General features: G+C 43.1%; 1 protein-coding gene across 1 annotated transcript; it reads left to right on the top strand.

Moving 5' to 3' along the window:
- Nucleotides 1-15,197, top strand: atp2a1l (ATPase sarcoplasmic/endoplasmic reticulum Ca2+ transporting 1, like). Its single transcript, XM_077550918.1, has 23 exons — nucleotides 1-1,045; nucleotides 1,490-1,507; nucleotides 2,120-2,202; nucleotides 3,596-3,700; nucleotides 5,057-5,195; nucleotides 8,196-8,276; nucleotides 8,702-8,787; nucleotides 8,867-9,164; nucleotides 9,589-9,755; nucleotides 9,838-9,926; nucleotides 10,118-10,220; nucleotides 10,304-10,435; nucleotides 10,581-10,697; nucleotides 10,770-10,988; nucleotides 11,079-11,190; nucleotides 11,265-11,488; nucleotides 11,557-11,777; nucleotides 12,125-12,327; nucleotides 12,402-12,487; nucleotides 12,567-12,700; nucleotides 12,780-12,897; nucleotides 13,038-13,155; nucleotides 14,531-15,197. The coding sequence occupies exons 1-23, from the start codon at nucleotides 928-930 to the stop codon at nucleotides 14,545-14,547; spliced, it is 2,988 nt and encodes a 995-aa protein (XP_077407044.1). The 5' UTR covers nucleotides 1-927; the 3' UTR covers nucleotides 14,548-15,197.
- The last annotated feature ends 373 nt before the right edge of the window (nucleotides 15,198-15,570 follow it).

The raw sequence follows: 15,570 nt of genomic DNA, 5'->3' as shown, positions 1-15,570 counted from the left end.
GAACGTGGGGAACCTCGAAAACATGCAGGCCCTCGAGGACCGGACTTTGATTTAAATATTGTTGCTCTGAAGGATTAAGGGTAATATCCATTCATTAAGGTCGGTGTGTTTGAACTACCTTTCATCCCAGTAGTAGTCAAAACCAGGATCCATTGAACATTTTAAAGACCTCACCTGAGAGGGTTTTAGTGCATTTAAGGTTCATCCTGAAATTTCCCCCGAAATATAAATCTACTTTTGTGACATGTTGACTGAAAAAAGTTGGGCTTCATGCATCTCCACCTTTTGTTCTTAACGCGTCTCCAACCTTCCCCAACTTCCTCAGCAGAAACCAGTTGAGCTGTCACTCAATGAACGCCGCCCCCCCCACCCTTAAAAAAACCCTTCCTGCTCCATGATCCCCCTACGTCGCTCTCTCACCTTCTCTCTTCGTCTTATTCCACTGACCATGCATGTTCCAAAAACAGATCCCATTTTCATCTGCGGTGACACCCCCCAACCCCCCACCCCCACTCCCACCCGCCCGCCTCCGACCCACCACTACCGCTTCACCTCCTTTCCCAAAACCCAAGCCTCCTTGTACCCCCTGTTCCCGTCTCACCTCCTTATCGCCCCACCTCACGCCACACCCCCTCGCCAACGCGGGCCCTCCCAGTCGCCATGCGCGCCCCCCGTGTTGGTATGCGAAGGCGTGTGCCGGCAAGGGGGTGTCCACCAATCCCCGAACCCTTTAGGTGGTATAAAACCCTGAGCAAGTATGCACTTATTCGCTCTTTCTGTCAGACCAGCACTCCTGAATCGGAGGGTGCCACTTAAGGGCGAAGGTGGTGGATCAAGGGTGCACACACTTGTAGACGAGTAGACCCAACAAGAGAGCGCGGACAGGAACCGTCGTACGGCCCCCCGTCCTTTATCGATCCCGTCAGGATGGAGAACGCACACATCAAGACCCCGGCAGAATGCCTGGTTTACTTCGGCGTGAACGAGCACTCGGGTCTGACCCCCGACCAGTTCAAGAAGAATCTGGACAAGTATGGCTTCAACGGTAAGACTGCATTGAGAGTTGGGGGGGGTGGTGGTGGTGGTAGGGGTAGGGGGGGTGGGTTCGAAGGGGGTCTGGGCTTGCGATGGCTTTTCGAGCGAGGCCTTGCGACAGCTGCTTGACACTCAGCGAGACATTGAGAAGCAGAGATCTTTGAGGGGCTTTGAGGGGCTATTTAAAGACAGCCAAAGAAGATGGCTGAAGAGCGAGAGAGACAGGTGACGGGCTCAAGAAGCTTCCTGGCTTGATATATGGGCCGGGGGAGCTCGGATAATTTTAGGCAAGGGTTCGAAGGGGCGGCCCTTGGATGGCTTAGGGTTAAATGATATGTAACGCGATTGGCCATCGATGACTAATTACTGTTCGTTCCTCTTTGGGGTCAATGAACCTTTTGTACGCATTAAGCTGAATCACTGAACTGTTTTTTTTCTTCTTCTCCTCCTTCAGAGCTGCCCGCCGAGGAGGGTAAGTGTTTAAAATCCCACCCTCAAAACACCTCCCAGTTGCACTCAACTGACATTCATCTTCACTTAGATTCTTACTGATCCGGGTCACGGTGAGCCCAAAGGGTTAAATTGAGGTAAATGGACTCTTGTTTGGTCTCAAGTCTGAATTTGAAGTGTGGAGTCTTCCCCAATTGATCCCAAAAGGCTTCTTCAGGTCTACAACCCAGAGATTTCACCCTTGAAATCTAAAAACTGAAGAATTCCTTTGGATCGTTGATCCCGAAAGCTTCTTCAGTTCTAAAACCAAAGATGGCAAACCCAAAATCTAAAAACTGAAGAAGTCTTTCGGATTATTGATCCTAAAAAGCTTCTTCAGTTCTAAAACCAGCGACTTCGCACTTTAAAGTCTTTTGGATCCTTAAGGCTTCCTTAGTTTAAAACCAAAGACTCAACACTTAAGATTTCAACCCAAAGAGGCCTTTTGGATTCTGGTTTACAGGCGCGAGTCCAGTTGCCTCGATTCGAACCTTGCGGGTTCATCTTGACTTCATTTTAGCGCTTGACTGCACGATCCTTTACGATTCAAGACTTTGACATGTTGGATTTGTCCTTTTTTGTTTGCACATCTTAGGCAAGAGCATCTGGGAGCTGATCGTGGAGCAGTTTGAAGACCTGCTGGTCCGAATCCTGCTCTTGGCCGCCTGCATCTCTTTTGTAAGTCAACGCCGGCCGGGCGCTCTGCCATCATTTTTAAATCCAGACTCTAAAACTCCATTGGTGTGAGGGACAAAAAAGTCCTGTCAAGACTCCTTGAAACTCCCCCCCCCCTCTCACCCCTCCCTCTCCGGTTCGTCTTCCAAGACCCCTCAGTGTATTTCTGAAGATGACAACTTGAGACAAATTGCGTGTCGTAGGAGGAGGTGTATTAATTCCGGCAGCCGGCTTTCACCGCCAGCTGTCACGATGGCCTTAGAAGGCAAATATTGAGGGGCGAGAAGGGAGGGTTGGAGGTCATGAAAGTGAAGAGGGGGGGGCTGAGGGAGGGAGGGAAGGGGGGGCCGGAGTGGGGGGGGGGGTTATTTTAAGGGCAGGCCGAAGCTGAGGAGAGAAACTGAATCCTTCGGGAAAGGTCAGGACTCAAGGAAGGAACGATGGGCCTTAAGTCGCAAAGGACGTCCAGATCCAATTAATATCAATGATGTCACCCAATTATGACTCGCACCTGCCATGCGATGATATTGTGTCATTTTTATTACTCGTTTATTAAACGTTTATTACACTACTAGTATTTTTCAATCGTCACTCAAGTGCAGTCATGTCCTCTCTGTAAATCACTTGGCAAAACAATTTCCACTGAGGGCCCCATGCAAAAAAAAAAAAAAAATGGAAGGACGAGGGTGGCCTATGGAAGTATATCGGTGCCATCGAAGTTTGAATTGGAATTCTTACCATCACATTTCTAACACTGAAATGTTTTACCGTCGTCAATTTCTAATGCATTGATTTTTTTTAATAATCAAACTGAAATTCAAAGACAGACAGATTTTTTTTTTTTCCCCAACCATGAAATTCACCTTTTGTTTATGGAACATCAATTCAATATGTTATAAGCAGTTAAAAAATAAAATCAAATCAATCTAAGTTAATAATAGTTATAAAATATTCAAATTCAAATAATTTAATAATTTGGTAAAAGATTAGTGTCAAATAATAATAAAAATTCTGATATGTAACTTAACTAAAATATTTCATATAAAAATATTTTTCTTCTTATTATTATTATTAGAATTATATTATTTTGATAATTTGACAAATTTTAATTAAACTTTTTTTTTTTTTTTTTACATTTTAACAAAAATAATTTCAAATAAAAGTGTAGTTGTTGGTGCGACTTTTTTTTCCCGTTAAAAAAAAATCTTTCAACGTTTTACATTTTTCTCATAGCATTTAGAAATGTTTAATGTCATTATAATATGCACCAGTCCAATTAGAATCAGCGGGCCATAAATGGCTCACGGGCCGGACTTTGGACACCTCTAAGCTAAATAAAATAGCTCACAGTATTTTAGACCCACTTTGATGAGTGACCCTCTCTTTGTCCTTCAAGGTTCTGGCCTGGTTCGAGGAAGGTGAGGAGACCGTCACCGCCTTCGTGGAGCCCTTCGTCATCCTCCTCATCCTCATCGCTAATGCTGTGGTCGGAGTGTGGCAGGTCAGTGCGATGTAGGGACGGGTTCGGGTTCGGGGACGGGTTTCGGGGGGGCCCGGTCTGGCACATCGCACGCAATAACACGCCGATCCCGTTACGGTGATGTCAGAAGGCACACACGGACGAGCTCCGGTTTCCTCGGGCAGCCAACTGGAACGCCATCACTTTTACAGCGGCGAGGCTTAAAATAGCCTTTGTGGTGTTGCACCATTTAGCGCAACGTACGTAAACAGTGTCACTTTATATGCCACAAACGGGAAAAACAAAATAAGAGCTGTCTTAATATTGCATTGGCTGTGGTGATAAGTTAATTTATTTATGTATTTTTATTGGGGAATTGACATTACCTCTCTCTATTTACATCTTTTTAAAATTATTTTTACGTCATGTCAACATTATCAGATGTCGGGGGAAAAAAAGTACCTTATTTTGGCAAATTAAAAAGTGGAAAGTACAAATATCAGTTTTCAAATGGAGGTAGTAAAAGTAAGAAGTCAAGCTGAGCCGTGATTGGTCGTTATCTGAGCCCCGAGAAACTATGATGTCATTTCAAGTCGAGTGGCAAAATGGCCGCCCCACCGAGATGGATAAAAACGGGTCGATTTTGCTGCTTAAATCGTATTCAACAAACGCATTATTAATCAGGATGTCGTGTTTAGACTAGAATGTATTTTTGCAAAAAAAAAAAATTTGTTGACTAACAAACAAATTTCACAGATGAATTTAGCTAAAGTTAAGTACTACTGAATTGTACATAAGCAGTGATTCTATTGGTACAAAATAAGCATTAGGCCAATAATAAAACCTTTTTTTTTTTTGTAGCGGATCTCATTGTCTTTTGCAGGCATATAACTTTATTTAAAAAATGAAATTAACAAACGTTGCCAATGTTATGTTAATAATGCCATAAAGGAACTAAACGCTATTTTTAATGTTGAAATTGTTATCCTGGTGAGTTGCGAAATCACCGAAATTGAAAAGTCAGCATTAAAGCACTCTATTAAAAACTTTGTCTACCAAACGCGTTTAAGCCCCTCCGCGCGTACGGCAGATGTTGCGCAATCAGGTATTGGCTGATTCCGACTGCGGCGCTATTCAAACACCTCCGCAGGCACGCGGCTAAGCGCTTGGCACCGCTGTCGGGCATTTGTCAGCCGAGGAACGTCGTCACGCCCATGCCAGGGCTTTTTTCTGAATGAGAGCATTTATCATTCTTCTTTGTCAGCCGCAGAACAATGCGTGACGCGGAGGACACGCCGCTTTGTTTATATCCGACTCGGCCGCGTTGACGATCCCGGTGGCTGACCCTCTTTTTTTTTTTTTTTTTTATGAAACAAATTTTGTGCGTGCGCCCCGCAGGAGCGTAATGCTGAGGATGCCATCGAGGCTCTCAAGGAGTACGAGCCCGAGATGGGCAAAGTCTACCGTTCTGACAGGAAGAGCGTGCAGAGGATCAAGGCCAGAGAAATTGTCCCTGGAGACATCGTGGAGGTGTCCGGTAAGACGTCATCGCGATTTTTTGGGGGGGGGATATCTTCACATAATTAATTAATAAATTAATAGTTTACTACAAATAATTTTGGCACTTAATTTAGTGACATATCCACTTGTCTTAACATTTTTTGTTTGGTGGTGTCTGTCAAATTTTTTAAATCTAAAATATGTGCCATGGCTCAATATATGATGACTTTTCACTACACAAAAGTGCCACACTTAATAAATAAAAATAATAATAATAATGGTCACTTTTGATTGACAGAAAGTGTAAAAAAAGTATTATGTTTAGAGGTCTTTCAAATACTGCGAAGAGGAGGACACTACCACAAAAAAAAAAAGAATGTTAAATAAATCCCTTTTTGATAGTGGCGATCAAAATTGAGCATGTTTATATTTATTATTATTATTATTATTATTATACTATTTTGACCACATAACCAAAATCACTCGTGAGAGTTGTTTCTAATATTTCGATAAATCTATTAAGGTTAAATTTTTAATAATAATAAAAAAAAGATTGTTAATTAAATCCCTTTTTGATAGTGGCGATCAAAATTGAGCATGCTTATATTTATTATTATTATTATTATTATTATTATTATTATACTATTTTGACCTCATAACCAAAATCACACTTGAGAGTTGTTTCTAACATTTTGATAAATCTATTAAGGTTCAATTTTTAATAATAATAATAAAAAAAAGATTGTTAAATAAATCCCTTTTTGATAGTGGTGATCAAAATTGAGCATGTTTATATTTTTTATTATTATTATTATACTATTTTGACCTCATAACCAAAATCACTCGTGAGAGTTTTTTCTAATATTTTGCTAAATCTATTAAGGTTAAATTATTAATTAAAAAAAAAGATTGTTAAATAAATCCTTTTTTGATAGTGGCGATCAAAATTGAGCATGTTTATATTTATTATTATTATTATTATTATTATACTATTTTGACCACATAACCAAAATCACACTTGAGAGTTGTTTCTAACATTTTGATAAATCTATTAAGGTTCAATTTTTAATAATAATAAAAAAAAAAGATTGTTAAATAAATCCCTTTTTGATGGTGGCGATCAAAATTGAGCATGTTTATATTTATTATTATTATTATTATTATACTATTTTGACCACATAACCAAAATCACACTTGAGAGTTGTTTCTAACATTTTGATAAATCTATTAAGGTTCAATTTTTAATAATAATAAAAAAAAAAGATTGTTAAATAAATCCCTTTTTGATAGTGGCGATCAAAATTGAGCATGTTTATATTTATTATTATTATTATTATTATTATTATTATTATTATTATACTATTGTGGCCTCATAACCAAAATCACACTGAGTTGTTGGCAATCAAAATTGAGCATGTTTACTTAAAAAAAAAAAAAAAAAATTATTAAAAATTGAACCTTCATAGATTTATCGAAATAAGAAAAACAACTTCCAATGTAATTTTGGTTATGAGGTCAAAATAGTAGAAAAAGATCAAATATATACTGTATTGTTAAATAAGTAGTGTCAATCAAAACTAAGAATTATTTTGTACGTGTTGGACCTTATTAGAATTATCAAAATATTAGAAACAGCTATCAGTTTAATAGATACCTCGCTGTCTTTTTTATTTTTTTATTTTTATAGTTAACCTGAGATTTTAGGGGTGCAATCCAAAATTTAGACCTGCACACAAAATCACAAATCTTCACATTTTCACTCATTTTCACTGGGCTGAAAAAAATTCATTTTATTAGTCACATGTGCAAGTAGATGAAAAATGTGTGCCTCAAATTTTAGGGGCGAAATGCTACCATTTAGCGACAGCCTGGAGCCATGATTGAACCTAATTAGAGTGATTAGAAATGAATATATTAGAAACATCTCTGTGGGATTTTGGTTCATCTAAAAAAAAAAAATTAAATAAAACAAGCTCCCTTTTGGATGCAACCACAATAGTAAACATGTTAACTACCTCTTTGTCAGTTTCATTTAAAACTTCCATTCAGATCTTATTAGATTGACCAAAATCAAAATATTACAAACAGCTCCACAATAATAAACCAGCACTGCCGTTAAACAAGCACCTCTCTGAGCATTTTTTTTTACATTTAATGTAATGTTTTAATTTGACTGCGCGGTGAAAACGGAAGGTCGAGCGTCATGTCTTTTTAAGGCAACGCCAAGCGAGGGCCGCTGGAGCTGCCGCCGGGCTGTGAAAACATGCTGAGTGGAGGAAAACAAAATCACAAAGTATAAATATCCTGGCTAGCACCTGCCGCACCTCTTCTCCCCTCCCTTGTCCACGTACACCTGTTGCCCCTCTGGCTGACAACCCAACACCTCCCCCCCCCCCCCCCACTCACCCACCCCATTGCGCTTCGTTCAGGCCAGGCATCGGTTTACCCTCCGCACCCTTACGAAATCCATGGATCAAGTATAGAAATGCTGCCAGGGTCTCCCTTACAGTCACTTGAATATTATGGGGTGTGAAAATAATTAATGTTCTTGCAGAAGGTCATCATATTTACGCAGCCAGTGTGCCTATTCACATTGGGTACACCTGCACAGTTCAATACAATAGTATGCTGTACATATTGTTAAAATGGAATGCCGGAATTACCATCATTTAATAAATTTACTGATAAATTTATACAATTACGTTTTTCTCACAATGTTAATAATATGGAAGTAATATTGTTGGAATATATATATGTAATTCTGTTTGGCTTTAGCCTCAGGTGCTAGTTAGCTAGCTCCCATGCTGCTCGTTTACCTGCTAGGGAACTAGCTAGCCGCTAGTGCTAGCTAGCTAGCTAAAGCCAAACTGTGGCAGGGTTTTTACTTTCTGGACCTGGATTTGCCACCTTTGTACATCGTATGTAGTGCAAGTGTACCTAATGAAGTGGCTGATTTAGTGTTTTGCATCCTCAAGGCAAGTCTGAAGACTAAAAAAATGAAGTAGATGCTAACCATTGTATTGTATGTGATTCCCAGTTGGTGACAAAGTCCCCGCTGACATCAGGCTTGTTTCCATCAAGTCCACCACCCTGCGTGTTGACCAGTCCATCCTCACTGGTAAGCGATACACAAAACAGTCTGTGGGTAGTTCAAATGAAATTTTAGCATGAACTGGAAAAATGCGCTATTAACGTTAACGGGTGATCTCAGAAATTTGAATTGCACAGCAAAATCACAAGATATGTTTGGTCCATGAAAATTTCAGGAAAGGTTTATGCCATTCCGTGACTCTTCCAGTCTCTCTGTGTCTCTATTGGAAGCTGTTGATGACACACCGATCAATTTCCTGGTTCACGAACATCCTTGGAAATGTATTGGTCGATTCATGGATCAACCACATTTTGCCATTTATCTCTTTATTAGAGATCAGCAAGTTGTGCAAATAGTACTAAAACATTGATCAGTTCGACATAAAAATGTATGTGTCTTTTCCCAAAAATCCAATGGTAGGTTTCATAGCAAATGTCCATTTCCTCTGTCAGGTGAGTCCGTCAGTGTGATCAAGCACACCGAGTCTGTTCCCGACCCCAGAGCCGTCAACCAGGACAAGAAGAACATGCTTTTCTCTGTAAGCTTCCTTCCACCGCCATCATTTCTGCCGTCCCTTCTGCGTAGTCCTCAGCTTCATGTCCTCGTCTCCACCGCAGGGCACCAACATCGCTGCCGGCAAGGCCATCGGCGTGGCCATCGCCACCGGAGTCTCCACCGAGATCGGCAAGATCCGCGACCAGATGGCCGCCACCGAGCAGGAGAAGACCCCTCTGCAGGCCAAGCTGGATGAGTTTGGTGAGCAGCTGTCCAAGGTCATCTCTCTGATCTGCGTCGCCGTGTGGGCCATCAACATCGGCCACTTCAACGACCCCGTCCACGGAGGATCTTGGATCCGCGGTGCCGTCTACTACTTCAAGATCGCCGTCGCCTTGGCTGTGGCCGCCATCCCCGAGGGTGAGACGAGCACGCACGCGAGCCTGTCGTCCGATTTGCCGCGCTCTCAAGTTTCTCCTACGGTAGGGTTTACCAATTCCGGTCCTCGAGGTTCGGAGTCCTGCAGGTTTTAGATGTTTTCGCCCACTAGCACACCTGATTCATATAGTCAGCTCATCAGCATGCCCGATAACGATCCTGATCTTTAGTATCAGGTGTGTTGGTAGGCAGAAACATCTAAAACCTAAAGGACTCCGGACCTTGAGGACCGGAATTGGTGAACCCTGTCCTACGGTATTTCGAGTATTGAAAATATTGGATAAAAAGACACGGCAGTGTCAGTTTTGTCATATACGTAAGATAAAATACAGTATCCAACAAGTTACACCTCAAAATACTGCGACTGTAACTGTAAAACCAAACAAGATCCTCCTACGTGTCTCAGGTCTGCCCGCTGTCATCACCACCTGCCTGGCCCTCGGAACCCGTCGTATGGCCAAGAAGAACGCCATCGTCAGAAGCCTGCCCTCTGTGGAGACCCTTGGCTGCACCTCCGTCATCTGCTCCGACAAGACTGGCACCCTCACCACCAACCAGATGTGTGTGACCAAGGTGAGTCCAATGGGAAAGTCCTTGAGACCATAGCAAGTTGTTTACCAGGCTCCGTGACGCCTGACGAGTTCCTGTTCTGCAGATGTTTATTGTCAAGAACGTCGAGGGCAGCCACGTTGAACTCGATGCCTTCGATATCTCCGGATCCAAGTACACCCCTGAGGGCGAGGTGTAAGTTGTCAATTCTTAACCAGAATTTCTTAGGTTGTACGATATGATAAATAAGGTACCTCGGTCCAGCCCAGTTCAAATGCATTTTTGACGTCTATAGCCGTCAATGGCACTGAATGAGCCACTATCACATCAACATCACAATTATAGAAAAAAAACACATCTCCGATTTATCCTTCCTTGGTGTTTAGTTCCCAGGCTGGTGCAAAGACCAACTGCAGCGCCTACGACGGTCTTGTGGAGCTTTCCACCATCTGCGCCCTGTGCAACGACTCCTCTCTGGACTACAACGAGGTAAGGCCCGCGATTCCCTTCCGTCGTTCTCGTTACGCGACGTGGAACGGCACAGGACTCATCGCTGCCTCCTGCCTCCCCAGTCTAAGAAGATCTATGAGAAGGTCGGTGAGGCCACCGAGACCGCCCTGTGCTGCCTGGTTGAGAAGATGAACGTGTTCAACTCCAATGTGAAGAACCTGTCCAGAATTGAGAGGGCCAACGCTTGCTGCTCTGTAAGATTCCTCTTGAAAATGGATTTTTACTGCTTGAGTAGATTCCTGTTTTCCCCCATACACAAAAACCAATTTTTTTTGGAACAGATTCAAGGCATTTCAGCGAGAAAATGTGAACAGAAATCGAATATTTCTTACTCTACAGGTCGTCAAGCAGCTCATGAAGAAGAACTTCACTCTGGAGTTCTCCCGCGACAGGAAATCCATGTCCGTGTACTGCACTCCCTCCAAGGGTGACGGCGGTGCCAAGATGTTTGTGAAGGTCGGTGCCGTTCTCTGGAGCCAAATGTTTCAACTTCCCTAGCGCGGGCGTCAAAACAACCTGCCTCCACAGGGTGCCCCTGAAGGCGTGATCGAAAGGTGCATGTACGTCCGCGTTGGCACCACCCGCGTCCCCCTGACCAACGCCATCAGGGAGAAGATCATGTCCGTTATCAGGGACTGGGGTACCGGCCGCGACACCCTGCGTTGCCTGGCCCTGGCCACCTGCGACAACCCTCTGAAGCCCGAGGAGATGAAATTGGAGGACGCCACCAAGTTTGCCGAATACGAGGTGAGAGCTTGATGACATTGCAAGTCAAATATATCCCAGAGTGACAAGGTCTGAACCCTCTCCCCCATCCTTGGCACCTTTTCTCCACAGACTGACCTGACCTTTGTTGGCTGCGTGGGAATGCTGGATCCCCCTCGTAAGGAGGTGTCTGGCTCCATCGAACTGTGCAGAGATGCCGGAATCCGTGTCATCATGATCACTGGTTCGTATTTGGTTGTATCGCCTGTAACTGTCACACCCGTGACCATCGCTCATTTAGATCCTATCAATCTTCAGGTGACAACAAGGGAACCGCCATCGCCATCTGCCGTCGCATTGGCATCTTCAGCGAGGACGAGGATGTGGAAAACAAGGCCTACACCGGCCGCGAGTTTGACGACCTGCCCCTCCACGAGCAGTCCGAGGCTGTCCGTAGAGCTTGCTGCTTTGCCCGTGTGGAGCCGTCCCACAAATCCAAGATTGTTGAGTTCCTGCAGGGTTATGATGACATTACTGCCATGGTAAGACGTCCACCAAACATGACCAACCTCAACCAGACAACAAACACTGACCTGTGGTCTGGCCGTAGACCGGCGATGGTGTGAACGATGCCCCCGCCTTGAAGAAGGCCGAGATTGGCATCGCCATGGGCTCTGGCACTGCCGTTGCCAAGTCTGCCTCTGAGATGGTCCTGGCTGACGACAACTTCTCTTCCATTGTGGCTGCTGTTGAGGAGGGCAGAGCTATCTACAACAACATGAAGCAGTTCATTCGCTACCTCATCTCCTCCAACGTGGGTGAGGTCGTCTGGTAAGCAAGGTCATCGGGGAAACCGTCGGCCCAAGGCGTGACTAGACCAGAGGTGGGCATCAAGGGCCGAAGTCCTGCAGGTTTTGCATGTTGCCCTCCTCCAACACAGCTGATATATGATCAGCTCATCAGCAAGCTCTGCATGAGCCCGATAACGATCCTGTTGATTGGAATCAGCTTGCGTTGGAATTGAGAAACCTCCAAAACCTGCCGGACTCCGGCCCTCGAGGACCGAGATTGCCCACCTCTGGACTAGACTCTCGACAAATGGCCGCCTTTGTTTGCATCTGTGGTGATCCAACACGATCATTACCTTCAGATGACCTGCCTTTGTTTGTCTTGCCCAGTATCTTCCTGACTGCCGCTCTGGGTCTGCCCGAGGCTCTGATCCCCGTGCAGCTTCTGTGGGTCAACCTGGTGACTGACGGTCTGCCCGCCACCGCTCTGGGCTTCAACCCCCCTGATCTGGACATCATGGGCAAACCCCCACGTTCCCCCAAGGAGCCCCTGATCTCTGGCTGGCTGTTCTTCAGATACATGGCCATCGGTGGTACGTGGTTTATAGAGATCGTGGTCTTTTGTTGAAATTTTGTTTTTTTTACCCACACTCGAGACCTTCTGCAGGATACGTTGGCGCTGCTACCGTTGGCGGCGCTGCCTGGTGGTTCCTGTACGACAGCACCGGTCCTGGAGTCACCTACCACCAGCTGGTAGGTGTTTGTCTCTTGATCACGTTGGCGAGCCTCCATGTTCCGACACGCATTGAACCCCCAAATCTCCTCCCCTCAGTCCCACTTCATGCAGTGCCACGACGAGAACGAAGACTTCACCGGCGTTGAATGTGAAATCTTTGAGGCCTCTCCTCCCATGACCATGGCTCTGTCCGTCCTGGTCACCATTGAGATGTGCAACGCTCTCAACAGGTACTTCCGCAAATAACAGGAGTGTGAACAGCCAGCAGTTCTGCGGAAGGAGATTCATCCTTGTTCGTTCTTTCTCTAGCTTGTCTGAGAACCAGTCCCTGATCCGCATGCCCCCATGGAGCAACTTCTGGCTTCTCTCCGCCATGACCCTCTCCATGTCCCTGCACTTCATGATCATCTATGTTGACCCTCTGCCCGTAAGTTCATCGACGCAGACGCTCAATTCCCGCCCCCCCCCCCCATCAGTTGCGGCGACTTGCGCACTTCCTGTTTCTGTGAGGAATAGTCGCCATTGTTTCTTCCACGCTGCACCACTGACTCTCAAACATTTCCTCAGATGATCTTCAAGTTGACCCATCTGAATGTAGAACAGTGGCTTATGGTCCTCAAACTTTCCTTCCCCGTTATCTTGATTGACGAGGTGCTGAAGTTTGTTGCCCGTAACTACGTTGAGTGTAAGTATTTGTGAATTCCGCCTTTTTGATCCACTGATTTCAAGGTTTAACTTTTTTTTTTTTTTTTCCTGGAGAGCTCAGTATTGTTCATTCGGTAATTTTACCGATTTGACATGTCATCATCATTGCTCTCTCTCTCTCTCTTTTTTTTTTAACAACATTAACAAATTGTGATCGCATCCTCCAGGTTCAATCATACCTATCATTACCATTCACCCTCCATTCTTTATCACATTAACCCTTTCTGTTCATTTACAGACTAATTCAGTCTACCATCACCTTTGGCCTGTAACTAAAGTAAGGTACTATAAATCAGCCAAATACAGCAAGTATTTGTTGTTCTAATGCATGTCAGTGTTTCGTCCCATACGTCCTCGTGCACATCTGTCAGGCACGTGCATAGTTTGCCTACTATACTATTTGGAGCCATGTGTTTTGTGCACATTGACTGATGTCACATGACATCAGCGAGTGGCGCTTTCCGTGGCGAGTTCAGTTTCAGTTTTCCGCATTTGCATTAGAGCACATTAGCGCTCGCTCCGTAGTATTGTTCGATACAGTGGTGCCTTGACTTGCGAGTTTAATCCGCTCCGTGACTACGCTTGTAACACAGAACACTTGTATAGATTGATGATGAAGCACAGCTGCAATGATATTAGCGGTTTGTCGCAGAGAATGAATAATGCGTGCCTGCGAGGGTTGTTGTTTGCTTTGGCTGCTTTTGTTCAAAGGTTTAAAAATTATCGCAACATCGATGCTAGTTTTGTTAGCCCATCTAAGGGGTTTCACATTATGTGTTAGCATTTAGCTAGCATATTTTTGTAATATAATTCTCTTTATTTAATTTTTATAGTTTTTTTTTTATTTGAGAGTGGCAATAAAAAGTACTTTACTTTTTCTTTTCTTTAAAAAAAAAAAAGATTGTTCAGTACTCCAGTCCTCAAAGCGCAAATATTTGCTCACAAGACAAAAAAACGGGTCACTCTTAGGTTGAGGTACCACTGGAATTGTTTGCATTTATTTTTTTTTTTTATGTAGCTTTCCAGATTAGATCTAGAATAGTGGCTAAAGTTCCTTGCATTTTTAATTATGGACATAATTATTATTAGAAAAAGCTTTATGTGTCATACACATTTTCAGTAGTAAGTCGCTTGCTTTTATTAGATTTGATGTGAAAAAAATAAATTCACATTGATCCCCAATCATACAATGCATTGGAGAAAGCTTTTTTTCCCGCGCTTTATTTCCGTCCGTTTTTTGGGGAAGCTTTCCCAAAAAACATTCGCAAAGCTACTTCAAGTCCTTGTCTTTTTTTTTTCCGTTTTTTATCGCAATACGTTTACCCGTTTGTGAATGATCCATTTTCTCTCGACAGGTACAGAAGCTAAATAAGAGATGTAGAAGAAGGAGATCTTAAAAGGGTTGGATAGAAACAGTTGGAGAAGAGCAAAGAGAGAGAAAGAGAGAAAGGAAGCATCACAACCACGAGGCCCAACTGAACCAACCAACAGAGGAGAGAAGATAAAATACAGGGAAATGTGCAAAAAAAATCAACAAAATGTCTCAAAAATCTATATAAAAATAGCCTCTATATAAGGAAGGAGATTGAAATTTAAAAAAAAAGGGAGATGTCCCTGTAAATTCAGTATCAAAGTATTTAAGATTTTATTCTAAGAAATGATGTATTAAAAGTGACTTTTTTGTTAAACTTGGAAATTCTCAGCTGTTGTGTTTTTGTGTCCTCTGTCCATTTTCCTATGATAGATTTTTCAGCTCATGACTTTTACTCTTTTAGTCTTTACCGCCTCGTGCAGGCGCGCCGCTTCAGGGCGAGCTCTGCACAGTGTGCCGTAGGGTTGCATTAATGACTTCATGAAGGGCAGAAAAGCCAACATCCATCCAGCGGCCGGGGGCTTCTGCTCTATAGGCTAGCCTGCAATCAGTGGTCTGTTGACACACGTTGGGCATGTCCACGCAGTCTCAACACTTTTGGTCTTATATATTGTTTACGCGATGAGATGAAATAAAATGATGATGACAAACTCGTGTATCTGTATTGCTGAGCATGTTTTATTGCTTTTTTAATGATTTAATTTTTTTGTTTTTGTTTGTTTTAACCCGTTTCAATAAGTGTTTTAAACCCAGGCTTGAGAAAGGGAGTCATTGTTTTAAGATTTGATTAGTGAAGAATTACACTTTGTCTCTGTTGGCCTATTTTGTTTAGACTCATTTATGAGTAAAATATATATATTTTTTAATTACCAAATTATCCTGAGAACAAAAAGGTAGAACACAACAGTGATAAATACGAGTTCAAATCATCAAACATTTCAAAATTTGTTATGTTAATTATAAATAAAAAGTTATGCAGTGGTACAAGGCAATGCTACTTGATCTGTCATTGGTTAAATCCAA

Source organism: Vanacampus margaritifer, chromosome 18 (genome assembly GCF_051991255.1).
Source record: "Vanacampus margaritifer isolate UIUO_Vmar chromosome 18, RoL_Vmar_1.0, whole genome shotgun sequence".
Classification (NCBI taxonomy): domain Eukaryota; kingdom Metazoa; phylum Chordata; class Actinopteri; order Syngnathiformes; family Syngnathidae; genus Vanacampus; species Vanacampus margaritifer.
The sequence above is the reverse complement of the archived record's forward strand: the minus strand, read 5'-3'. Positions and strand labels throughout refer to the sequence as shown.